This window comes from Chiloscyllium plagiosum, chromosome 4 (assembly GCF_004010195.1).
Source record: "Chiloscyllium plagiosum isolate BGI_BamShark_2017 chromosome 4, ASM401019v2, whole genome shotgun sequence".
In the NCBI taxonomy this organism is placed as follows: Eukaryota; Metazoa; Chordata; class Chondrichthyes; order Orectolobiformes; family Hemiscylliidae; genus Chiloscyllium; species Chiloscyllium plagiosum.
In genome coordinates, this window is record NC_057713.1 from 37,221,409 (window position 1) to 37,248,709 (window position 27,301).

At 40.3% G+C, this 27,301-nt stretch overlaps 1 protein-coding gene across 11 annotated transcripts in view; it reads left to right on the top strand.

Moving 5' to 3' along the window:
* Positions 1 to 27,301, top strand: part of LOC122548961 (microtubule-associated protein 4-like) — a 416,046-nt gene that overhangs the window by 305,730 nt on the left and 83,015 nt on the right. For 10 of the 11 annotated variants that reach the window (XM_043687987.1, XM_043687988.1, XM_043687989.1 and 7 more), the window contains 2 exons: positions 20,877 to 20,971; positions 21,724 to 21,930. In XM_043687987.1, coding sequence (XP_043543922.1) covers positions 20,877 to 20,971; positions 21,724 to 21,930 — 302 coding nt within the window. The remainder of the gene's footprint in view (positions 1 to 20,876; positions 20,972 to 21,723; positions 21,931 to 27,301) is intronic. The other variant, XM_043687993.1, reaches the window with a different exon arrangement.

Below are 27,301 nucleotides of genomic sequence, written 5' to 3' on the forward strand. Positions count from 1 at the left end.
GGCCCAGGCTAATAGTTTGATGATACTGGTTCAAAGCCTATCAATGCAGCATGTGAAATGTGAATTCTATTAATAAATCTGGCTTTAGAAACTGATCTCAGTAATGGTCACCCCGAGGTTATTGTTGATTATTGCAAAATCTCATCAGTTTACTCATGTCCTTTGGCGGAAATAAATCTGATGTTCTTTCCCGATCTGGCCTGCATTAACTTAAGATCCACAGTATTGTGATTGGTGATTGACTGATTTTGGAAATGGCCAAGCAAGTCATTCAGATCTGCCAGCATTACCCATGATACCCACATCCCTAATACCCAGATCAATGTTGTGCTCATTAAAATGCTGTCCCACTGCCACCTTGAATACCCTATCTAGTTTTGTTCCCCAGAATTGGGTCCAACACTGTACCATCCCTTATCAGACTTTCTGCATCTTGGTATAAAAAGCTCTCCTGAATACATTTCAAGAAATCTACCCCTTTAAATATTTACAGTCTGACTGTTGCAATTAATGTGGGGAAAAATGACACCCTCTCATGTAATTAGCCTATTATTGTTTTTAAAATTCTCTATTGCCCACTGACTGTTTAATGGACTATAATACGCTCCCAGCAGTGTGACTGCCCCTTTTTCACTCATCAGCTCTACTCACAAAGCCTCATTTGATGACCTTCAAAGGTGTGGGCCCTCCACTGCACTAGCTGATTCCTTAATTGATAATGCAACACTTCCTCCTCTTTGCATCCTCCCCTCTCTTACCTGGAATGTTGAGTTGCTTGTCCTGTTCCTCCCCCAACCATGTCTTTGTAATGGCAGTAACATTGCAATTCCACATGTCAATCTGTGCCTCCTAATGCACCTGCCTTACCTATAATACTCATAGCATTAAAGTAGAGGTCATTTAGCCTTGACTGACTCCCTTGAAACTTATTATATCTGAACTTCTGCCCTATTCTTTTATTAAAGTATGCCATGTCTCCTTCCCCCTGCCAAATTAATTTAAATTCCTCTCAATAACACTAAGCAAATCCACCTGCAAGGATGTTGGTCCCATTCTAGTTCAGATACAGACCATCCAACCTTCCCCAGAAACAGACCTTTTGATCCAGGAATCTAAAATCCTTCCCCTTGCACTAGCTGTTGAGCTATGCATTCATTTGCCCTATTTACCTCTTTCTGCACTTTCTAGCACCTAGCACCAGGAGTAATCCAAGATTACAACTTTTAAGATCCAGTTCTTTAGTCTACTTTCAGCCTAGCTCCTTAAATTCTTGTTGGAAAGCTTCATCCCTTATTCCATCTACACAGTTGGTACCAATCTGTACTACGACCTCTATCTTATCACCCCTTCCTTTCAGGATGCCCTGCTGGTGCTCACTGTTGACTCTGACACTACCCTGGCATTATATCTGCACCTACAGAAACACTTGTCTTTTCCCCCCAACTAATGAATCCCTTGTTACTATCGTTTCTGCTTTCTTCTTCTTCTTCCCTTCCCAGGTAGTCAGGCTGCTCTGAAATCCAGAACTGAAGCTTCTGCAGTTGGGTGTACTTCCTGTACATGTGGTTCATCTCCAGCAACAGTAGCATCCATGACTCTACACAAGACAAGTCACACATGGTTGATCTCATCTACTATGACTTAAACTTATTGTGTCTTTTTGCTAACTTTTCTAATTACATAAAATATAGAGAATATTTCTCAGATTAAATTTAGTCTCCTTTTATTCTCTGGCTTTTACTTATGCTTGGTGCTTCTCAGTTAATCCCTTAAAAATCTCCCAGCTCTTTGAGCCTTGGTCTGCTCCTGCCCCCACTTATCTGTGAAAGCAGTTAGGAAAACAAATCATTGGAGTGAGAAAGAAAACCTCCCTCTCCCACTTCACTTAATTTCCACACCTTCATACTTCACTCACTGCTCTTGCTGTGTGTACAAGTTGCATGGAGGCTTTTTTTATATATTCTACTCTGTTTTAGGAACTGGTTTAAACCAAATCAACTGTTAACCTCAATTCACTAACTAGGCTACAGCAGTCCACCTGCTAGAGGAGTTTTTTTTCCCCTCCCATCTCCTCTGCCCTAAAAGACTTAACTATCTATCCTTTTAGAATTTAACCCTGTTCGAAAAAAATGTTCTGAATGCGCTGTGAAATCTTATTCATGGGTTTGTTTGGTATTCTGACTATTCCCAATCTACATGAAGATTAAAGTCATCCATGATAATGTACTGACTCTCCAAGCCATGACATTGTCCTGATTTATAACTATACCGCCATTCGTTCAGAGCTACTAGGTTAGAATTCTGGAGCTCCCTAACATTATTGTGGAGGTGCCCAGGGCACATGGCAATTGTTCAAGAAGGCAGCTCGTCACCATCTTCTGAGGGCAGTTAGAGTTGGGCAACAAGTGCTAGTGGTGCACACATCCCATGAATGGATTTTCTTTTAAATCTCCACAATTGAAAGTGAATTAATTAATCAGTAAAGCGCAATTTGCAGACATATGCCTATCTGGATCATAATGCAAAGGGCACAATTTTGATAAACTAATAACAAAACTTCAAGCTAATTTCCATTGAATATATTACACTGATACCCAAAAATCCTAAACTGATAGAAAACATTCCCATTGTTCCCAAGTACATTTCAGAGTAACATATATAAATAAAAGCTTGAATCTTGTGAAAATAGTACAAATAATTTCACAAGAAATTGTTGCTAACTTCTCTACATTTTAAAAAAAAACAACCAATTCAGACATCCTCAGTCAATGTCACCTTGTGTCAGCTTCTTAAAGCCCTGAAGTACACTTGAAACTTTAGGCTTGTTTGTGTTACAAAGTATAAGATGTCAACAGACCATTATCATGCTAGCACCATGACCCCTTTTACTACTTTTCTTGATCACATATTCCACAATAACATAAGATTTCCAAACAAACCAAATCACCTCCAGTCACTGTTTGGAATTTCAGAATATATCTTTTGAGTTCACCATAAAAGTACATGTTCCAAGTTTTACTGTTCCAGCCTGATGACAATAAACAATGGTTTGCCTTTTGATCAATACATATGAATCTGTGATGATCATTGATCTATGCATTCCAACATTAAACTTTAATTGATTAAAAGATACAGTGTAGACTTCGGATAACATGGAGCAAGAAAGGTGCACTCGTGTCAAACTCTCCGAATTATTCGGTTACCATGATTTATATGATCACAAGCTTTAAATACTAATAAATTACAACCAAGCACATGACCTCATCCCTAAAGCCATGGATTAATGCCTTTCCCAACCCTACAATTGCACATCATTTGAAAAGCACTTCTCTGTTCAGCAGAAGTTCAAAACTATTTAATCCACCAAATGTGGGTCCACAAACTTAAGATATATGTATAGTATTAACCAGCATTCTCAGTCGTCACATTGAACTTGCTGTCACATTCCCTATATTTTCAAAACCTGTATACTTAAAGCAAAGTGCTCCAGTGACTGAAAAGTGCTTTAGGCCATAGTCATAGAGATGTGCAGCACGGAAACAGACCATTCGGTCCAACTCACCAACTAGATATCCTAACCTAATCTAGTCCTATTTGCCAGCACTTGGCACATATCCCTCGAAACTCTTCATGTTCATTATACCCATCCAGATGCCTTTTAAATGCTGTAATTGTGCCAGCCTCCACCACTTCCTCTGGTAGCTCATTCCATACATGCACTACTCTCTGCATGAAAACGTTGCCTCCAGGGTCCCTTTTATATCTTTTCACCTTTCACTGTAAACCTATATCCTCTAGTTCTGACCCCCCCCTCCCCCCCCCCCCCCCCCTCCCCCCAAACGCAGGGAAAACACTTTGTTTGTTTATCCTATCCATGCCCCTCATGATTGTATAAACCTCTATAAGGTCACCCCTCAGCCCCTGACGCTCCAGCGAAAACAGCCCCAGCCTGTTCAGCCTCTCCCTGTAGCTCAAATCCTCCAACCCTGGCAACATCCTTGTAAATCTTTTCAAGTTTCACAACATACTTCCTATAGCAGAGAGACCAGAATTGCGCGCAATATTCCAAAAGTGGCCTAACCAACGTCCTGTATAGCCGCAACATCACCTCCCAACTCCTATACTCAATACTCTGACCAATAAAGGAAAGCATACCAAACGCTGCCTTCACTATCCTATCAACCTGCAACTCTACTTTCAAGAAACTATGAACCTGTGGTCCAAAGTCTCTTTGTTCAGCAACATTCCCTAGGATCTCCTCAAGTTATAGAAGATTCTCTATAAATGTAAATCTTAACTAATGTTGGCTCTTCTGTGTGCTTTGCACAGAGTTTGAATGATTCTCCTGTGGTTCACTAGCCCGATTGTAATCGTGAGCCTCAGCTCTGTTGACGATACCACTAAAACAGGCAATTCGGTCAATTTGTAACTATATTTCCAGAACATAATGCAATAGATGATCATTGTGTGTTGGAAACTTGCATAGATAAGAGCAGTTGAGCTGTCTCCTTGAATTGCTGCAGTCCATGTACTGTGGTTAGACCCACAATGCCATTAGGGATTTCCACTATTTTGACTCAGTGACACTAATGGAGTGGCGATATTTTGGCTTGGAGGGGAACTTGCAGGTAGTTTGATTCTAATGTATCTGTTGCCCTTGTCCTTCTAGATGGAAGTGATTGTGAATTTGGTAGGTGCTGTCTTTGGTGAATTTCTGCACTACATCTTGTAGATGGTAGTAGCAGTGTATACAGAGCAACAATGATGGAGGCGATCAATGTTTGTGGATGTGATAAAAATTAAGTGGGCTGCTTTGTCCTTAGTGACAAGCTTCTTGAATTTTATTGGAGCTTCACTCATTCAGACATGTGGGGAGTATTCCGTCACATTCCTGACTTGTGCTTTGTGGATATGATTTGGTAAGTCAATGAGTTACTTGCTGCAGTATTCGTAGCTTCTGACCTGCTCTTTTGAGCATTGTATTGAGTTTCTGGTCAATGATGATCCCCAAGGATGTTGATAGTGAGGGATGGTATTAACATTGGTATTCAATGAGTGGTGGTTAGATTGTCTCTTAGTGGAGATAGTCATTACCTGACATTTGTGTGGCCTAATGTTACTTGCCATTTTGAGTTCAGGTCTTTTGTTGCATTTGAATATGGACTACTTTACTAGGGATGGTGCTGAACATTGTGCAATTACAGCAGAAATTTACACTTCTGACCTTACAGTGGGGAGGTGATTGAAGCAGCCGAAGATGTTTGGGTCTCGGACACTGCCCTGACGAATTCCTGCAGAGATGTGCTGGAGCTGAGATGTCTGAACTCCCACACCTGCAACCATCTTCCTGTGTGTCAGGCATGACTCAAACCAGTGGAGAGTTTGTTCTGAGTCCCAGTAATTCCAATTTTGCTAGGGCTCCTTGATGCTTTGGTCAAATGTGAGCATGAGCTCACTACTCCAAAAAGTTCAGCTAGTAATCTACTTGGAGCCACGACCTTCACTTTGGGAAACACTGCAGTAATGTGCACTACAGTGTGCAACACTGGCTGCAATTGAGTGGTTGACAGAGCCAAGTGAGCGTTGGACAGCAGAGGAGATGTACTGGGGGAAAAATACTGTGGTTCACTATGCCAGAAGTTGCAGAAAGAGCAAACAGGGATCATACATTATAGTTTCAGATGATGTTAATTTATAGCTTTGATTCGGACTATTTCGGTGCAATCACAGTAAAGGAAAACTACCTAGTGATTTAAACCATCATGTTATGAGAAACATAGGTGCACATCTAAATAGTGATTTGGACCACTGCCTAAATCACTTTCATTTTATGTATTTAGGTCACTGTTTCCAAAAAGAAAAGTAATACGTTACTGGAATGATGAGATGCCTTTAATTCTGTATTGATTCTTTACCACTTCTGAACCTGGCAGATAGATGCATTCTTTCTTTTAGGAGTTTTCAGTTAAATTGTGCCAAGATTCTTTTTTGAAGTCTCCAGTGTCACAATTTAACTGAGTAATAAAGTTTTGTTTTATAACATTCATGTGATTCACCTTTTAATTTCCCATTCTCATTTTTGCCCTTTTCAATTCTCATTTATTCTCTTTTCATCCTTTTGTCTTTTGCTGTATTTTTAACCTTCCTGCTACCTATTTCTATTCTTGCTGTTTCTACTACCTCCTTCTCTTCCTGCTTCCCTTTTGCCATTGTCATAGCATCATAGAGATGTACAGCACTGAAACACCCTTTTGTCCAACTCATCCATATCCTAATCTAACCTAGCCCCATTTTGCCAACACTTGGCCCATATCCCTCTAAACCCTTCCTATTCATGTACCCATCCAGATGTCTTTTAAACGTTGTAATTGTACAAGCCTTCACTACTTCCTCGAACAGTTTATTCCATACATGCATGACCTTTGCATAAAAAAGTTGCCCCTTGGGTCCCTTTTAAAGCTTTCCCCTCTCATCCTAAACTTATGCCCTCTAGTTCTGAACTCTTCCGAATCCAGTCAAAAGAACTTATCTCTTTACCCTATCCATGCCCCTCATGACTTTATAAACCTCTATGAGGTCTCTCCTCAGCCTCCAACGCTCCAGGGAAAATAGTCCAAGACTATTCAGCCTCTCCCTATAGCTCAAATCCTCCAAATCAGGCAACATCCTTGTAATTTTTTTTTCTGAACCCTTTCAAGTTTTGCAGCATCCTTTCTATCGGAGGGAGACCAGAGTTGCACACAATACTCCAAAAGTGGCCTAACCAATGTCCTGTACAACTACAACATGACCTCCCAACTCCATGATCTGACCAATAAAGGAAAACATAGTAAACGCCTTCTTCACTATCAATCTACCTGAGACTACACTTTCAAGGAACTATGAACCAAGGTCTCTTTGTTCAGCCACGCTCCCCAGGACCTTGCCATTAAGTGTATAAAAGTCCTACCCTTATTTGCCTTTCCAAAATGCAGCACCTCACATTTATCTAAATTAAACTCGATCTGCCAGTCCTCAGTCCTTTGGCCCATCTGATCAAGATCCTGTTGTACTCTGAGGTAACCTTTGCTGTCCACTACACCTCCAATTTTGGTGTCATCTGCAAACTTACTAACTGTGCTTCCTATGTTCACATGCAAATCATTTGACTCTCCTGATTCTGATTTCCCCTTTCGTCCAGCCCCTACCCCCTATACCTCTGCCCTCTCCCTACCTTTGCAACTTTCCATTTGTAGAATTCCCAAAAGGCCTGCAGGGAACCTGAGGAAATAAATAATTCTTCTATGGCTTAACATTTAGAAGTCAAGTCTCCATTTCTAAGAAGGCATGCAGCAACTCGTGAAACTCTCTCACTTGTGTGCAACTTGTGAAACTGCTGTGGTAAGATGCGTTGGCCTGTTTAATAATGCCTCCAAAATACCAATTTTGCAGCCTGTTTAAGTCTGATGCTTTAAAAAGACTTTGTTCCAAATCTGCTGCAACACTGCAGGAAAAAGGTCATGGGAGCCAAAGGAGGAAAAGCTTCTTCCTGAAGGATGACAGAAGGAAGCCATTTTGTCATGCAGCAGGGGCACCTGTGTCATCTCTCTGTACCTCAATTCCTCTTCTCTTAACTCTTGCTCTTGCACTTCAACTATAAGTTACTCCATTTCAGGTCTCATCGTCCTCAAGGTCCTGTTATGGGGAACATATCAGACCACCACAATGTTTGAGACCCTTAGAACCATAGCATTTTACAGCATAGAAGGTCGTCATTCAGCCCATCATGTCTGTACTGGCTCCTGAAAGAGCTTTCCAGCTAGTCCGTATAGAATGATATGGAATTTGCAGGAGGGTATTTCAAGGTACCATCCAACCAACGTCCTCTGAGATTATGATACCCCATCAGTTGTGGATCTGATGCATTTTATAGTCTTGTTGAAAAGAGTGTATGTCAGCTGAGTTCACCCATTTTTGAGATGCTGTAGAAGCCCACACTGCGACACAGATGTCAGTGACCATCCCACTAACCAGTTGCAGTTTCCTTCAGCACTTGTTCTTGGTTATTTACTTTGGCCTATGGATCCTGTGCTTAGGATGGTGTCTCTTCATGCCCCTTGTTCTTCCCTAGTTTTCTAGTGCCTATCTTGTATGAATTACTGCTCCTTGTGACTTGCACACAAACTAGGTTGATGCTCCTGTGCAGTACTGAAGGAGCGCTGTACTTTTGGAGGTTAGTCACTTCTGATATAACATGTTGGTTCCGTTCTCATGTGATCTCACGTTATATGAAAATCGCACAATAGCCGTCCCATTTAAACTAACTGGGTCCGAATCGCATTATGGCCAATACAGTTGAAGAAAGTTTGCGTTCTACAAATAACATTCTAAATTCTTCAATCATGTTAAAGTTAATTTGCATTGAAGAAATGTGCATGGTAGCAAAATAGACTATTAAGCTGTGGCTATGCCTGTCCTCTTCACAAAAGAATGATGGCATTATTTGAAAAAGAACAAATTTTCTGGTTACCTGACCAAAACTAACCGTTCCACCAAAGCCTAAAATTGTTGATCTTGGGGATTCTTTTATTACCTTTTGCCAGAGGAAAGATTCCTGTATGCAAATGGCTGCTATATTTCCTACACTGCACCAATAACTACACTTTGAATACTTTACAACCTATGAAGTATTTTTAGAGTCATTTTGAATTTCAAAGGTTTTTTTTATAAATGTAATTCATTTCTTTCTGAATGACCCTGAATCTGAGATTTTTTGGCTCATTGCCCTGCAATGTCTACAAATATCATTTCAGATTTGCATTTTTTTTTAGAGTTAGAGTTGTGCAGAAGGAGACCATTTTCATATTTGCACTGGCTATCTCTGCAAGAGCAACTAAGTTAATCCCATAGTCCCAGTCTTTCCTTGTAATTGTTTTTTTTTGTTTTCATTTGTTGTCCAAATCCTCTTTGGAAAACCATGACTGAATCTGCCTCCATCCCACACCCTGGATGCTTACTATATCAAGAGTTTTCTTCAATGAGGTTATGTATGGTCCAGACAGGCATCTGGAACCTAAACAGCCTTTGCTTGCTTTGTCGTATCTTACCGATTGCCCCTTTATGGGATCTTATTGTTCCCCTATTATAGCTGTCTGTATGCTTTGGGTGACATCCTTGTTTCACAGCAGCCAGAACTGTTTTGGTGTGCAGCTTGACAGATTATTTTATAGCGTCAATGCACAGCAATATTTGAATAACTCAAATCACACACGCATCCCCTCAATTCAAGTAGAACAGATCTTTATGATATACAAGGTGATCTCAACCTCACAATTGACAGTAGAGAAGGTGAACGGGAATTACAATATCGCCGCCTTGTATGGCAATGCTCCGTGTCTTTCTAGCTTTAGGTCGGATTTAATTTTTTAAAAAAGCACAGTAAGATTCAGAATATTTCTCAACAAGACTTTGATATTGTATATACCCAATTCATTTTCTTCATTGATAATTGTCAGGTCATCAGTATCTTTTAAACTTGTGACCTGGTAGCTGTTAGCAGAAAAAGTGATTGATTGCGGAATTTATAGTGTCAGAGACTTGTTGAGAAATGCTTTGACTTTTTCTGCCTTTTGTTTAAAAACTTGAAATATGATCAAGAGGAGTTTCTTCTCTTTAGGCACCGAGTATTCACGCTAAATAATTGCAAATGGTTTACCAAGGCACCTAATCTAATATTATTGTATGGTATCAAAGTTCAGCTGATCTGGAGTACCCTGCATTGTTTAATCCCTGGTAGAACTGGCTGGAGATTATGATGCATTCAAAATTTCAAAACATCTAACTTTGACATATTGTGATTTCACTGTAATGGCAGGGAGGAGACAGATGCTACTTCAGCATACAATGCAGGGAACATTCTGTACAAGACTGTTTGTTCACTCCTGTTAAAATTTCTGTAATTCTTCAGTTTTGATGTATTGGAGGCGAATGCCTCTGCATTGTTTTAAATTACGTGCTGGTAGCACATCCTCTGTATCTAGGCAGCAGACACAGATGTTGATATGGGGGAAGATGGAGAGAGGCGAGCTCTGCAACAATGAGAAAAGGATTTTAAAAAAATGTCATGAGAGAGTCACACAAGGAATGTTCCAGCTGAAAGTGTCAGTATATTAAATAATGCACTGCCACATAATGGCTGGTATTGGATATTGTGTGCAATGATTAAGTGAGGTGTTGATACATTACGGTTCAGCATTCAGAGGGTTAATTGCAGGCCAGCTGGCTGTGTCACATTGTTGGCCATCCCATCATCTTGACAAAATAAGAGCTGGCAATTAATGATTTCTTCCTGTATCTGATTTGCACACAATAGCAGTTTAAATGTGCAAGTCTCTGCCTTTATCAGAACGCGTTCCTGGGGCATTTGGGTTTTCAGAGGCTGAAACCAGGAAGACTAATTTTGTTTTTATTGGAGGGAGTGGGGAGAGTAGGGAATGCAATGAAGTGGTGAAGAATAGGAGATAAAGTAAAATGCAGCAACTGAATTTATTTGGCGGAAGAATACAGTAAATTGGAACCAAAAAAATAGTTTGCCGGAAGAATACAGTTGACGGGGGGGAGGGGGTGGAGGTTTGATGTTCTGATGTCACAGCTTCTCATACTTAACCAGTCAGGCAACCATACAGGCTACACTGCTTGTGCTGTGAGAAGAGAAAGAAAGGGAGCCTGCTGGGATGTCTGTCAGTAATCAGCCGCCTTCTCCTCTCACAGACTACAATGATCTCTGCAAAGCTAAGCCTGTCGATTGTTTCACTGAGAAAGATTCGTGCATGCAGCCTCAAAAAGACTGGAGCCGGTCTGAATGGGAATGGCACAGAGCAGGAGAGCAGCATGAAAATGAGCTGAAAGTTGAGTTGAGCTCAGCAGCATCGTCTCGAGCTAAAGACGGTCTGATTAAGCACGTTGCTCTCACTGACGAGGACAAATTGGGTTTCTTTGGCACATCGGAAGGGGGAAAGGAACAGAAGAACGCAGTCAGTGTGGCACAGTCTAAGGAATTCTGCAAGATCTGGTCCACTTCTCCTACTAATCTCTCTGCTTCTGGCCAATACGTAGGGGAAATGAATCCAGTCACAGGTGAATGGAGTCAACCTACTGTGGGTAGGCAGGTGAATGTTGGGGGTTATGAGATTGGTAAGGAAGATTTAACAAAGAAAAGAACTGACAAAAATGGGGAGCTAATAAGCTGCTCTGCTAATCCCATACTGCTAAATCCATCTGCTGCACTTGGTAATCCTGCCCAGAATATAAAGAATGACAAGATTAGTGTATGGAACCCAAATTTTATGCCAGACAATAAAGTGGACTCTGACTGCAAGCAAATGGTCGAGTTTAAGGACAATGACAAATCCACTTTGTGTGAAACAGACCTCCATTCAAACTCCATCCCCCCATATACCCTGACTATACAGAAGTCTGATACTCCAACCATGGTGGATTATGAGCAAGATCCTTCTGATACTGGTAACCTGGCACACACCGAAGATGTGAAGGTTGATTTGGTTACGGATAGTGTTACCAGCAGGGGTGCCAACCAGAGAAAAATGATGCGGCGTGCCATGTCAGAGTGCTCGCACTTATCTGTTCCATCAAGCCTCAGCATCAGTGAAAAATATCCAGAGCCGTCACCGAGTGATTCATTAAGTCAGTCAACAAACTCTTCTGGCAGCCAAGTCCCAGCTGCTGGTAATAGGAAATACCCAAAGTCACAGATTAAACGATCGATGACTGTGGCAGAAGAGCAAATCCCGGTAAACAGCTTCGACGCTGATCAGACTGCTGCAGAACTGCAGCTCACTGATGAAGGACACAACAAAGAGAGCAGCAGTGCACCAAGTGACACTTCAGACATGAAAGGTAGTGCGAATGCTGCATTTAACCATGGCAGGCTGGGAAAAATTCCTGAGATTAGCAGCACTAAGATTCCAGAAGAAAAGCTTCATAGCAAAAATGAGCAAACTGGTGTATTCACTGACCTTCAGAGAAATGACTTCTCAGGAGGCTCAGTTCGTTCTTTGAGAAAAGAAACAATTGAGGTCAATAATATCCAGACATCTCCATTTTCCCAGCTGCAAGAAAAGCCACATGACTCTGTGTTGCTAAATTCTGCTTTCATTGAGACCATCTGCAACAGCAGCAGATTACCTCAAAATATTGAAATGACACATTATGAGCTTGAGCAGGCAGCAGAGAAGCCTCAGGGACTGGCACAGCTGAATCTTAAACATGAAGCAAGGTTTAAGAAAAGTGATGCTAGCTCCTCTTCAGCGCAACAGCCACCCTCGGTGCCCAAAGCTCCCTACAGCCACATTGAGAGCTCGAAGACAGGAGGGGGGAAGTGTTCAGAGCAAAGTAAAACTGCAGATCAGAAGGGCAAGGAGCCAAACTCCACTAAATCATGTGACCCTGTCACGGTCACCAACCGTGAGTTGGCATCTGCACAAGGTGAGCAGGAGAGGAGCGGAGAAAGTGTGGTTGGAGATAGTATAGGGTGATATACCAGAATTATGTATGAGGACACTGTTTTTACAAAAACAGCATTCAGTACACAATGAAAATGTTGTCTTTAGCTATTAATGGCAGGAGTGCAAATTAATTGCTTCGTCCTTGGTTAATGTTTGTGTTCCAGCAACTCCTGTTGGGATCCATGTGTGTTTGTGTGCTTCTAGATAGGATTGGTTTGTCTGTGATCATCTCTATGGTAGACTCTCCTGACAGTCACTATGCGGTGACTAAATAGTTATTTAAAGGAGGCATTAAGACAAGTTGCAGATCGAGAATCAAATTCCAGAAAATGATTGAACTTTGGAGAGCGGGCTTACGGAAATCTTAGTCTTGTGCATTGTATTGATGCCCATTGTGGTCTGTAATATTCAGTTAGTTCTGCTCCATAATTCTGTGCATTTTAAGTTAATCCTGGAATTCCTCTCCTTTTGTGTGGCAATCTACAGAACGTGAACTGCAGTGGCTCGGACGGCAGCTCACTACCGCCTTCTCAAGGGCAACTCGAGAGAGACGAATGCCAGTGGCACCCATATCCCATGAATGAATAAAAATAAAGTTAATGTTGTGTTCACCAGCTTGAGTTACTACCATTTACCTTTACTGGATGAGTGAGCTGCAGCATAATTTCCAAGTGGTGGTCCCACTCCATATTAGGTATGGTGATGCTAATTCCTTTTTAAAATGTAAGGTGATGTGCCCTCCAGAGCACAAGGCTATCATCATCATACCTCAGAGTCCTAGGAGTTGAGAACCCACATTGTAATGATGTCTCAAGAACTCCTTTAGGCATGCTGCTGTAGTAAACAATTAAGGAAGCAATTCTGAAACATACAGACTATATGCTCCCAACTACTCTTGCTATTTGAGCTCGCTGATTATCTATTGGGGCATTGTTTGGGATTGCAAGAGTGCTAGAAATGGCTCAGTATTCCTTGGTAAGAACTAAAAATCGAATGGACCAGATTCTTGTCCTTTAGTTCTAGGCAGTGTCCTCTGCATGATGAAGGAAATCAGATGAATATAGCATTAATCTGATATTTGCTATCTGCTTACTACGTGTTATCTCCTGTATAGAATAGTTACTTAAATGAGGTATTGATCAGAATAACAGGGATCTTCAGAGATGGAGGGAAGAAGTCAGCAAGACAAAAATCCCATGTTTATCTTTTTCAATGATGTTACCTCTTAACTAAATGAAGCTGCCACCTTTGGCCAAAGTGTTTCTGGGGCACTGAGCATATTGAGCTTGCATGTATATGGGTCGAGTATAATTATCTACAACTGTCTCCCATATAAATTATCATGGTTTGTTCCAAATGTGATGGGCAGCACGACATTATTCTCTGACTCACGATAACATGACTGTCAAATTCCTAACCCATTTTTTAATCCACTTGAATGGGCTTTTTTTGATGAATTCCCAACCCCTCATTAGAGCTGAAAAACCCTTCTGCACTTGATATATGAAATAAAACTTAACTGTGTGGAATAATCCTGTGATCTGTTATCTAGCCAGTTATGTTGATGAAACGAACAATACAGTAGACTCGCTGTAGTGGCAGGTTTAACCATTAGAGTGCAGTCATGATTTTTTTGTTTAACAGACATCTAGGATTGCTTTGTTTCATTGAGATGTGATTTTAAAAAATCAGGTAAATATATTTTTCAGCAGAGCATTTCATGGTGATCCGTTGCTTCCATTGGAATAACTATTGGTGTCATTAAATGGGTGGACTCGTCGAGCAATGAAGTACTTTACTAATTTCTTTGTGTGGTGAAACCTCCACAACAGTTAACATTCTCCTAGAGATTCAGTTTTGTGCAAGTTTTAATGCTATCTCTGGAAATCCCTTACTCACCTCATTTGTGTAAATTGATACTTTTAGAGGCATCCATTTTTCTAAACAAGTATTGAACCTCTCCTGTACATACACTCCCTCTATACAAATATTGATGCCTCCAAGGGAACTTGCTCTTTCAATAAATATTGATGAACTGCAAGCATTTCTTCCAATCCCATGAAAACACACAATCTCCCTGGGTAATATTGGAAATTTTCTTCTGAAATATGTTGTGATTTGCTGAAAGAAATGGATTTGGTGTGCTCAGCAAACTAATTTGAAAATCTCAGGTTGAGTTGAGAGAAGGTACCTCTGAGCAAGCATCATTAATTGCTTGGAATCAGAGCGTTAATGCTAATTCATTTTGCAGCTTCCCCAGAGTCCATCTTATTCACTAACGTCCTGCAGGGAAGGAATTAGTCCTCCATACTCATTCTGGTTTCACTCCCACATCGTGGTAGTGCACTTTCAACTTCCCTGTGAAGTCGGTGAAAGTGAGGACTACAGATGCTGGAGCTTAGAGTCGAGAGTGTGGTGCTGGAAAAGCACAGCAGGTCAGGCAGCATCCAAGGAGCAGGAGAATCAATGTTTCACGCAAAAGCTTTTCATCATTAGGACCTCCTTCCTGATGAAGGGCTTTTGCCTGAAATGTCGATTCTCCTGCTCCTCGGATGCTGCCTGGCCTGCTGTGCTTTCTTTATGAAGTGGTCGAGCAAGTCACTTGGTTGTATCAAACCACTATTTAAAGGCAACTAAGAATGAGGAAGTTGCATCCATATTCACAAAAATTGATTTTTAAAACTACTTAATTTTTGACTTGGTTCCTGGATGTGAGTCCTTTACCTTTACTACAGAATCATAGAAATTATAGTTCAGAAGAACATTGTCAGTACTGGTGATAACTTTGTTTAGACATCCCCACTGATTTTTTTTTTTGCACAGCCTTCATATCTTTCCTATTCCTCTGTTTCAATTTTAAAAAATTCATTCAAGAGATGTTTGTGTTACCAGTAAATTCAGCATATTTTGCCCATCTGTAATTGTCCCTTGAACTGAGTGACAGCTACACCACTTCAAAGGATTGTTAACAGTCAACCACGTTTTTAGCTCTGAAGTTGCATGTAGGCCTGGCCAGGTATGCGTGGCAGATTTCCTTCCCTGAAGGACATTAGTGAGCTACGTGCCACAATGAATTATTGTATCTTGGTCGCAATCACTGGGATTAACTTTAAATTTCAGAATTATTATTTGAATTTAAATTCCATCAGCTGCTATGGTGAGATTAGAACCTATGTCCATCTTATGCACCAGAGTGCGTGAGATGGATTTTGTGGAAGCTGCGAAATGAATTAGCAAGAAAGGATCTCTGAGAAGGTGACTGTAAGTGGATTCAAAACAAATAAAAGTGCTTTTAGAGACAGCAGGGAGTCAGGATTACTGCATACTTGAGTTTACTATGGATAGTCTCAAGTAATATTTTTCTGGTTCCTGCAATCTTTAGAAATGATATTTAGTTCTCTCGGGGAATTATCTTTGTAATAATATTATCTTTGTAATAATATAGATGCTTTCTTCAAAACCTACTTCTGTACTCTGCATTGCTAGCCCAGTGACTTTACCACTACCTCCTCATCTCCCAGATTGCTGCGTTTTATGTCTTGGTAGCTATTTGTGGTAAACCCTGGCAAGATATAATAACATAGTGAAACATTTCTTCTTGTCTTCTAATGGTGATTCAGTCAGCAAAAATAACTTTTCCCTTTTATCTTTCCATAACCTGCATAATCTTGAAGAATTTGCTTTCATTCCTCCTCCTTAACACTAACTGCTAGAGAAGGAGGCTCTAAATTTTCTTTCTTTGTTGTAACCTTTCATTCCTAATGTTCTCCTAAACGTGTGCTGTACTTTTTCCAGGTTTCTAATCTTTCTAGCACATTGCTAGATGCCAACTTGTACACATTTTCGATTCGATTACCTACAGTGTGGAAACAGGCCCTTCGGCCCAACAAGTCCACACAGACCCTCTGAAGAGTATACCAAATGCTGGCACTTTAATGTCAAATGGTACTTCCATAATAGTGTCAGGGACATGGCAATGTGTACAATTTTGGATGTATATTTTAAATATGTTCATCTCTGGTTGATTTCAAGCTAGTTTTCTTCACTATTGTTGGTGAATCTTTTTATCTCCGAATCAAACTCGCTGACACTGGCAAATGGTTTGGACTCATGTTGAGACGAGAAGTTAATGTTTGTTGCAATGAATGTGATAACATAAGCAAGTAACAACCTCCACCATTAGAGTCATGAGATAAAAGCTGTATATTGCCAACCCAAAAAACTGGCAACAGCTGAATTTATTTTAAAAATCCAGTTTTTCAAAACCGTAGAGGTTATGGGGATAATATTATCAAAGTATTTAAAATTTTATTAAAATGGGACTGGATAAATAGAAGAATCTAGAATGAAGAAAAGAGAAACTTCTTCAGAGACATGCAAGTCTGTGACATTAACTTCCATGGTTATCTGCATGAGGAAGAAACTGTGTCAGCATCTAAGATTAGAGTGAATAGATGGAAAAAAAGACTTGCATTTATATAGCATTTTCCTTGACCACCCCAAATTGCCCTTAGCCAATAGAGTATTTTTAAAAATGTATTTATTGTAATATATGAAACTATTTGAAGGAGTACCAAACATTGTGTATAAATTAGAAATGTAAACACCAATGCAAACTAATTGGCTGAATAGCCCTATTTTGTGTGTTGTCTATATTTTCTACTTCAAAAAATTCGCATTTACTGAATGAGTGAGAAAAGGAATCAATTGAAGTTTAGAACTAACACAGCTGAGGCATGAGTCAGTTTCTTCTGATTGGGGAGAAATTCCAACAGCAAGAGTGAAATTTTAAAATGTTGTAGACTGAGAGAGTGATAATATTTTAAAAATGACTAAGTTGCTGTCCCAATTGATCCACGGTACTTGCACAATCTGTTGAACTGCACCACTATTCAACCTTCCAGATTCTTGTCAAATTTTGCTTTATGAAGTTGCAGTTTCCTGTGCTGGAGAATGCATGTGATTGAGCCTGGTTGTGATGCTTTTCATGGGAAAATAATCTGCGGTGAGGAGCTGAGAAAGGAGAGCAAAGAAACTGAGAGGGCCAAGAATTGATTCTCCCTCCCAGATGGTACATTTACACCTGGGTTTATGGCTGTATTTTTTTAACTATGCAAAAAAATGTCAGGACTCTTCATTGGTCATTAAAAACCATAAGACGTAGAAGCAGAAACAGGCCATTCAAGGCATAAATCTGCTTCAGCATTCAATGAGATCAGATTTGACATGATGATCTTCAATTCCATTTTCTTGTCTTTTTCCCAATAACCCTTGATTCTGTTACTGAAATACTATAAACCTGACTATCTCAGCCCTGAATATGTCGAATGACCCATCCACTTCAGTCCTCTGCGATAAATAATTCCATATATTAACTACCATCTGACACAAGAAATTCATCCTCCTCTGTCTTTGATCTTAGACTCACCCGCAAGGGGAAACAAACTTTCTGCATCTACACTGTCCAGTGCTGTAAGGATCTTGTTTCAATTAGGTCACCTCTCATTCTTAATTCCAAGGGATGTAGGACAAACCTATTCAACCTCTCCTCATAAGGCAGTCCATCTAGACCTGGTATGAGCTTAGTTAATCTTCTCTGAACTGCCTACAATGCCAGTATATTGTTATGAAGGTGTAGAGGTATACTGGACCTTTAAGAGAGACTGGAAGCTGGCACAGATTTAGAGGCACAGAGTTCTGAGCAAGGTAACAATGTAACACTTGGCCGAAACAAATAGCAGCAGATGGGTTGCCATGAAACCAAAAACAGATTCAAATTCTGACAATCAGTTTGTTATGCCCCAAAATACCCAAATCCAATCAAATTTGAATTTAGTATTTTGAAAAAAAAAGCCAATGAAACGATCGGATGTTTTGGGGTATAAAACCGGACATTTTGAACAATTATGGGGGGAATGCCAAGCCACCAATGAGTATAGACTGCCAGTAGAACATCTGTCTGAAAGGTACCTGTCTATAAGAAGTTTGCATAGCAGAGCTTGAAAAGACAACAGAGGAAAATCTGCAGAGGAAGATACAAAGAGAAGATTCAATATCTGACTGGTTTTGAAAGTTGCATTTTCTTTTGTAAATCTTAATCAGGATTTTTTATCGGACTAGTATTGTAGAGTAGGAGGTAGAAGATAGGTTTAAGATAAAGGAATTGTAAATAGTTGATTTTAATATTCTCAGTTGGACTTAAAGAATGAAGTTGTTAGTTTTTACTTTAAATAGTGACCTCTGGGATAAGTCTTTGCCTCTCACATTTTAACAGATTACAGCACAAGGTGAATTTTTTCTGTGTGGCTGGTTTAAATTAGCAGAGGGGTTTACCCTACGTCGTAACAATATCTCTCCTTAGATAAGTGATCAAAATTGTTCAGTTTTAGAGCTGTGGTCTGATTAGTCCATTTTATCATTTCAGTGGAGCCTCCCTATTTTTATTCTCCAACCCCGTTGAAATAAAGGCCAAAATTCTATTTGCCTTCCCAATTACTCACTAAATTTAGATGCTAGATTTTTGTGGTTAATGGATTAATGTTTCTAAGATATCATCTTCTATGATAAATTACGTCCGTTGAGTGGTTTTTATCGATTGATATTATTGGATGGAAACCTATTAAAATGCCTTTTAATCTTCTTTCTTCTATATAATTTTCTGCCTTTGACGTGGAGTGGCTTTTCTAAATGAATACTCAGAGCCCAACTTAAGTACTTGATGTTATGAAAGGTTTTAATTAGTTGACACTTAATGGTCAGTCTTAAATGATGCAGTTTGAATAGACGTTTGAGGAGGATCACGCAGGAACTTGGTCAAGGCTTTTTAATTAAAATGTATGTTGGGCCATATGTAAATTAGTGTAATGCAGACTGTTTATCATTACGAATCATTGGTGTGAAAATTAGAAGACAGGAATTTAACATTGACACTCATCTATTCTCTTGTTCCCTCCAGAGTCAATTATTGCAACTATCCCAGCTATCCTTCCATCATCCACCATTCAAAAGCCTGAGTTCTGCAAAACTCTGCTTTCCATTGTCTTATCTAGCACCAAGTTTCATTGACTCAACAACTTGTGCTTTCTGCTCACATGAATTTCTGGTCCAATAAAGATTTCAAAAATTCTCACCCTAGTTTTAAAATTCTTTGTATATTCAAGCCTAACTATCTGTCTTGCTCCTCTGGCCCTATAACATTCCAAGAACCCTTCCTTTCCACACTCCGGCTTAGTGTACATTTCGCACTTGTTTCATACCATTGAAGCTAGTGTTTTCAGCCATCATGGTCTTATCATGTGGACTTTCCTTCTTAAACCTCTCCTCTTCCTTTTTAAGATCCTCCATAATCATACCTGATTAGCCCAGGTTTTTCACCTGTTCTAATGATGGAATTACTAACAAAACATTGATGTTACCAAGCTAATAGAGGCCCCCCTTAGTTGTTGACATGTTTTCAATCATGTACAAATTACTTTTCCAATTTTGTCTCTTGTGAATTACATATCAACCTCATTAAATTTGATATCTGTTGATGGATAGCATCTGGAGAATTCCAATTGGAAACTGAGCTGTACAACAGTCAATGAACAAATCACTTATGACTGGATGATGAAGTGAAATGAATGTTGATGGTTGGACCTAAGAAATTATACTTACTGTGAATTTAACCTCCACACTGACTTTGCCAGATGATCTAATGGATGGAAATAAATAGACCATATTTTAAAATTTGCAATATCCTGTAACTCTAAAGAAAATTGGTTGAAAGCCAATTTTATCTACCTGGGACTGTCTTTTTATTCATTTGTTGATTTTGGGCATTTATTTTGCAGCCCTAAATGCCCTAAAGGAGTTAGTGGGCTGTTGATATGAACCACTGCAGATTATCTGATGAAGGTATCCTTAATCTGATTAGTTTGTGAGTTCTGGAATTTTGAGAATTTTAAACGTGCAGACTATGGATTGGTTTGAATGTCATAAAGAACTATTCTTTCTTCTCTGAAGAGAGAAGCCAGAAAGGGAATTGTGGGGTAGGGCAGGGAGGCAGTGATGGGGATTTAATGACTATGAAGAAATGGGAATATCATCAGGTTAGGGCTGTGTGCAAATTGGACACACTTGAAAATTATGATGTTTCCATCAATATGCTTCTGTGTGGTGGTAGTTGGCATAAGTTGTTGTAAATTTGTTGATAGTGCAGTTATTCCTGTTGATAGAACACATTGCCACCACTGTATTACACGCACTGATGTTTAAAATTCTCTCTAAATGTTCCCAGATAGAGCAGTAAGGATTTATAGCAAGAACTAAAATGTTTGGCCTTTCACTTTCACTAATTGCATTGTGCCCTTTTTTTTTAAAAAATATCTACAGCCAAACCTGAAGAATCCTCAGCAGAAGGCATGGTTGGAACAGAAAGTGCTGTAACCTCCAAAGAGCGTCCATTGAGCACAGATGCAAAGGGAAAGGTAGAGATACTTTTCAAGTTACAAAATTCTTTATTTAAGCTTTGTGTATTTGATTTGCACCTATATGTCATTTTAAATTTGTTTAGTCATGCTGAAGTTTAAAATCTGTGTTTTTGAGACAAAACATTTATTTTGGCACTTCTTTTGATTTTGTATTTAAAATGACAAAATACAGCTGCATAATTTTTTTTTAAACTGGCACCCACTGTTATTTGTCACTACCTTCTATTTCCAAGTGGTATTCCCAAGCTATACTGAGTATATTGCTGATAACTTGTTTCCGTACTCTAATGAGAGTACCACAGTACCGGTCAGAATGTGCCAGATTCCTGACCCAGGCGTTCATGTCACACTTGCTTCTGGAACAAGGCAATGGGATTAAACTGGTGAAAGTGAGGTAGTACATGTGACAGTCTCATGGGCATATGCGTAAACATATTTAGATGCCTGGTAAGGTATCTTCCCTGCTTCCCTCCTTTCCCTTTGCCCCCTCCTCACCCAGTCTGCTATCCCGTACCTTGCACCTTTTACTTGACTGGCTCCTACTTGTCACATGAAAGGAAAAGATCCTATTTTATGATATTTAAACCAATTCTGACCCACATATAATTAAAACTCTCAAAAACTCAATTTATTTAACACAAAATTATCTTTGGCATTTACTTTTGTTTTTATTTAGTTAGCTTTTTAATTCCATGCTTCCTTTGGCATTGTCGATTTTTGTTTTATTTTCTTTTGCTAATATGTAAAAGACGGGCACGCCAGCTGCAAAGATCTCACCAACCAAAAGTAAGCCACAGCCACCAGCCTCCCTTAAGCGACCTCCAGCAACTACTACCAGCCCCAATAAAAAACTTGTTACATCCACTTCAGCTACAACAGCAGCTTCTACTTCTAAGCGAGTTTCTTCTAGTCTGGTGCGACCTTCCTCTGCGACCACCAAAGAGATGAAACCAAAGGTAAGGATTGGTGGGAGGTGGGGTGGAAGATGTGGGTCAAGTATTAATTTTGCTTTGCTTTTTCTCTTTGGATTTAATATCCTTAGCCCTCTCCCTAGAAGTTTTTTTTGGGTAAGTTTGACTTGTTCAGTTGCTGCATTATGCTGAGTGAATTGATGTCTGTTTGCACTGCAAAAGGAATGCAATGCAATGCATCTTCTTTATGCTTCTTAGATGGAAATTGGGGATATCACCTAAGCTTACCATTCCTTTTTTTGTTTTGTTGGTTCTGACTATGGCATCAATAAAAGACAGTCAGCCTTGATGGTAATGCTCTCAGCTGTTGAATAACTTGCCATCAGCTACAAAGAGTTTCATATATCTAATTGATATTTGGAATACTATTGAAGCAAATGTGCCTGTGAAACTATATACCATCAAAGAATACTTACAGAAAAGGTAATGAAATAAAAGGCTGAAGCATTTGCAAGTATCTTTTGCCCAGAAGTGTCAAATGAATGATCCATCTTCACATGATATCAAGAAATGATTGAAGTCACTGGATACTGTTAACGTTATGAGTCCTGACAAGATTCTGGCAATAGTACTGAAGATTTGTGCTCCAGAATTAACCACACCCCTAACCAAGCTGTCCCGTTGCAGTTCTAACACTGGCATCTACCTGGCAATGCAAAACATTACCCGGGTATGTCATGTCCACAAAAACCTAGGACAAATCAAACTTGGTCAGTGACTGCCCTTTCAATCTACTCTCAATTATCAGCAAAATGATTGCAGGGGTTAGTGTTTCAAGTCCAATATGAGTTGTCATCTTTTGAAGAAGAGCTGTATTGGATTTGAAATCTAACTTTATTTTAGCTCTGCACAGATGCTGCCAGACCTGCTGAGTTTTTCCAGAGTTTGTTTCTATTTAAGACCTCCAGCATTTGCAGTATTTTCCTTTTATTTAATGGAGGGGGTCATTGACAGTGTTATTAAATGACAACTGCAAATGAATAAACTGCTGAGACATTTAGTTTTGCTTCTAACCAGCCATATGATTGCTCACCTTATACAGTCCCAAATGTGAAAAAAAAAGAGCTGAACTCAAGGGAATTTGAGGATGACTACTCTTAATATTTAAATCAGCATTTTACTAAATGTGACATGGAACATGATTTGTGGTTGTTGGCTGTCAATCATTCAATCCCAGGATATCACTACAGCAGTTTCTCAGGGAAATGCTCCAACGACAACCTTTAGCCATGGATTGATAAGTAGCAAGTAACATTTGTACCACACAAATGACAGGCAATGACTATCTTCGTCAAAACTCAGTCCAAAATTCACGTCTTGATATTCAATAGCATTACCATGGCTAAGTACCCCAGTATCAACATCTTGGGAGGGGGGGGGAGCGGTTTAACCATTGACCAGAAACTGTACTAGAACACCCAAATAAATACTGTTTTACAAACATAAGTTAAAAGATAGGAATTCTGCAGCACATAACTCACTTCCTAACTAAATGCTTGCATATAATCTACAAAGGGACAAGCCAAGTGTGTGGTGGAACACTGTGCACTTGCCTGGATACATGCAGCTGCAACAGCACTCAAGAAGCTTGATGCCATCCACAATAAAACAGCCCATTTGATTGAACCCAATCAAACGTTTTAACCTTGACTCCCTCCACCAATGATGCACAGTGCCATAGCCAGCAACATGCACATCCCAAGAATCAATAAAAATAACAGTGAGCTGTTTGGGTCGTATGGTGGTAGATCAAATAACCTACTCTATCCCTGTTGAAGGGCCAAAGGCGTAGTCCATTTGATTAAAGTTAAGAATCGTTAGTGAAGCTATTATTTTTCTGTGTATATATTTTAGGCCATCAAATTGTGGAAAAGACATACAAGAGGAATTTGCTGTTCAATTACAGAAAGGCAAGAACTACAGAATAACAATGATGGATACTTGAATAATAGTAATCATGGATTGAGCTGGTGGAAGTAAAGAGACAGAGACATTTCTAAAATGTGTACAAGACTATTTTCTTGATCATTGTTTCTGGGCTAACACACACTCTACCACAGCTTCCCATCTTATGTCTCCCAGTCACTCAAGGCCTACTTCTTAAAATCTACAAACTGGATTGCCCTAACAAACTTATGGTTTCAGCTTTCCTGTCACACTGGATTTATTCATTCCTATCTTGACTCTTTCTCTCTTTCCCTCATCTTGTCTCTTTCCACTTACAGTTGTGTTTCTTTTGAAATTTTACATCAATATCCAGTTCCCGGTGCAAACCCTTTACGTGTCAGTACCACATCAGGATGGTCTAAAGGTTCTGTGCTCCTCCTTTGAAAGGAGGCCTGAATACTCCCCATCCACCTTCGCCCAACTTTGAATAATTTGTCTCTTAAGCAAATGGTAAGGCCTGTATCTTTGTGGGATATATGCAACATTTCTTGTTCCTGTCTTACGGAGATCCCTTCCCACATCTTTCTCTGGTATATCGATGACAACTTTAATACAATTTCCTGCTCTTGTTCAGATTTGGAAAATTTAATCAATTTTACTTTCCATTTTTATCCTTTTCTCACCTTCACCTGAACTTCTGACTCGTCCTTTCCCTCCCTTGACTTCACTGTTTCCATTTCTGTGGATAAGTCATTCACCAGTATCTATTACAAGTCTACTAATTCCTGCAGTTATTTTTAACTTACACTTCTTCCTCATCCGCCTTCCTTTAGCGACTAGATTCCATCCCCTGTTTCTGTCTCTTCACTACTTCTGTTTTAATGATGTCATTTTCCATGGAGTGCTTCTGACATCATCTTGCTTTTTCCTCAGCTGAGGATTTGCCACATTATGGTTGGTTTCAGCCATATCTGATCCATTCCTACACTTAGGGGAGAAAGTGAGGTCTGCAGATGCTGGAGATCAGAGCTGGAAATGTGTTGCTGGAAAAGCGCAGCAGGTCAGGCAGCATCCAGGGAACAGGAGAATTGACGTTTCGGGCATAAGCCCTTCTTCAGGAATGAGGCTTCCTGAGGAATGAGGAATGCTCATTCCTGAAGAAGGGCTTATGCCCGAAACGTCGATTCTCCTGTTCCCTGGATGCTGCCTGACCTGCTGCGCTTTTCCAGCAACACATTTCCAGCCCATTCCTACACTTACCCTTTCCCCTCCCTGCCTGAAAATTTATATGGTTCCCCTTGTCCTCATTTTCCACCCCATCAGCTACTGCATTCAGAGGATAATGTTTCATCATTTCCACCACCACCAGCAGGGTGCTATATTGAAACATATCTTCCTTCCTCCCCTCCATTACACTTTGTATTGTTCCTCTGTCACTCCTAACAGCTCTTCACACATCCCTTGGCAACTTCAGACAATTGCAGAAGGTGTGACGCTTGCCCTTTTACCTCTTCTCTTCTTACTGTCCAAGCCCCAACCAGCTTCTAGATCAAACAGTAGTTTAATTTTACTTCTTTCAATCCGCCCAATCATATTTGCTGCTCACAATGTGATCTCATCTGTGACGGCAATATTAAACACAAGTTGGGTAATATCTTTGTGGACCTTCCAGTCAGTCGCTTGCGATTTCAAATACATCAACTTTCTCTCATGCTAACATTTCATCCTAGGCCTGCAGCATTGTACCAGTGAAGCCCAATGCAAGCTGGAGCAACAGCATCTCATTAATACCATTATCCCTCTGCTACCATTATCCCTCTGCTACCATTAGCACCTCATTTACAGTTTGCTCTGTATACCCTCACTATCTGTTCCGTTTGTCCTCTCCCTTTAACAGCAACATAAAATCAATCATTTTCCAGCTCCCTTCAGTTCCGAAGAAGTTGTATTAGATTCAACATTAGCTCCATTTTTCTCGGCAGAGGTATTGTCAGACTTGCTATGTTTCTTGGGAGAAAGTGGGGACTGTAGATTTTGAAGATCAGAGTTGAGTGTGGTGCTAGAAAAGCCGGTCATGCAGCATCCAAGGAGCAGGAGAATCGACGTTTGATGAAAAACTTATGCTCAAAATGTCAATTCTCCTGCTCTTCGGATGCTGCCTGACCGGCTGTGCTTTTCCAGCACAACACTATCAAGTCTTGCAATGTTTCTTGCAGACTTTGCGTTTTTAATCTCCAATCTTCTGCGTCTGAAGTACTTAACTTTTATTTAAGAAAGAAAACCTTAATCTGATTCTGGGGAATAAAGTGGGGAAATGGAAATTCTTCCGGTGGTGAGATTTTAAGAAGAGTGAGTGTAATATTTAATTTAAAGTAATTATGAGAAAAGACAAAAAAAAATCAAAACTGAAATACTCAACTGAAACAGGTCTAATTTCAATGAATTTAAATAGTTGCCTGTGATGAATTTAAAGCGAAGTTTGTGAAGCACAGGATTAATTGAACATTTGGAAACTTTGAGGAGAAAGTGTATGTACTCATATGAGGAGAAATGTGAAAGGCACCCAAAGCTACCTTCTGTGACTACCTGGTCAGGTCCACGCCCCCCAACAACCCACCCTTCCTTTCTGGCACCCTCCCCTGCCACCGCAGGAATTGCAAAACCTGCGCCCACACCTCCCCCTTCACCTCCATCCAAGGCCCCAAAGGGGCTTTCCAGGATGTGCTTTACCTGCACATCCACCAATATCATTTATTGTATCCGTTGCTCCCGATGCGGTCTCCTCTACATTGGGGAGACTTGACGCCTCCTAGCAGAGCGCATTAGGGAACATCTCCGGGACACCTGCACCAATCAACCCCACTGTCCTGTGGCCCAACATTTCAACAACCCCTCCCACTCTGCCGAGACATGCAGGTCCTGGGCCTCCTCCACTGCTGCTCCCTCACCATCCGACGCCTGGAGGAAGAACGCCTCATCTTCTGCCTTGGAACACTTCAATCCCATGGCATCAATGTGGATTTCACCAGTTTCCTCATTTTCCCCTTCCCCTACCTCACCACAACTCCAACCTTCCAGCTTAGCACCGTCCCTGTGACCTGTCCTACCTGCCTATCTTCCTTTCCACCTATCCACTCCACCCTCCTCTCTGACCTATCACCTTCATCCCCACGAGGTAAAAACAATGATTGCAGATGCTGGAAACCAGATTCTGGATCAGTGGTGGTGGTAGAGCACAGCAATTCAGGCAGCATCCGACGAGCAGCAAAATCGACCTTTCGGGCAAAAGCCCTTCATCAGGAATAAAGGCAGAGAGCCTGAAGCGTGGAGAGATAAGCTAGAGGAGGGTGGGGGTGGGGAGAAAGTAGCATAGAGTACAATAGGTGAGTGGGGGAGGAGATGAAGGTGATAGGTCAGGGAGGAGAGGGTGGAGTGGATAGGTGGAAAAGGAGCTAGGCAGGTCGGACAA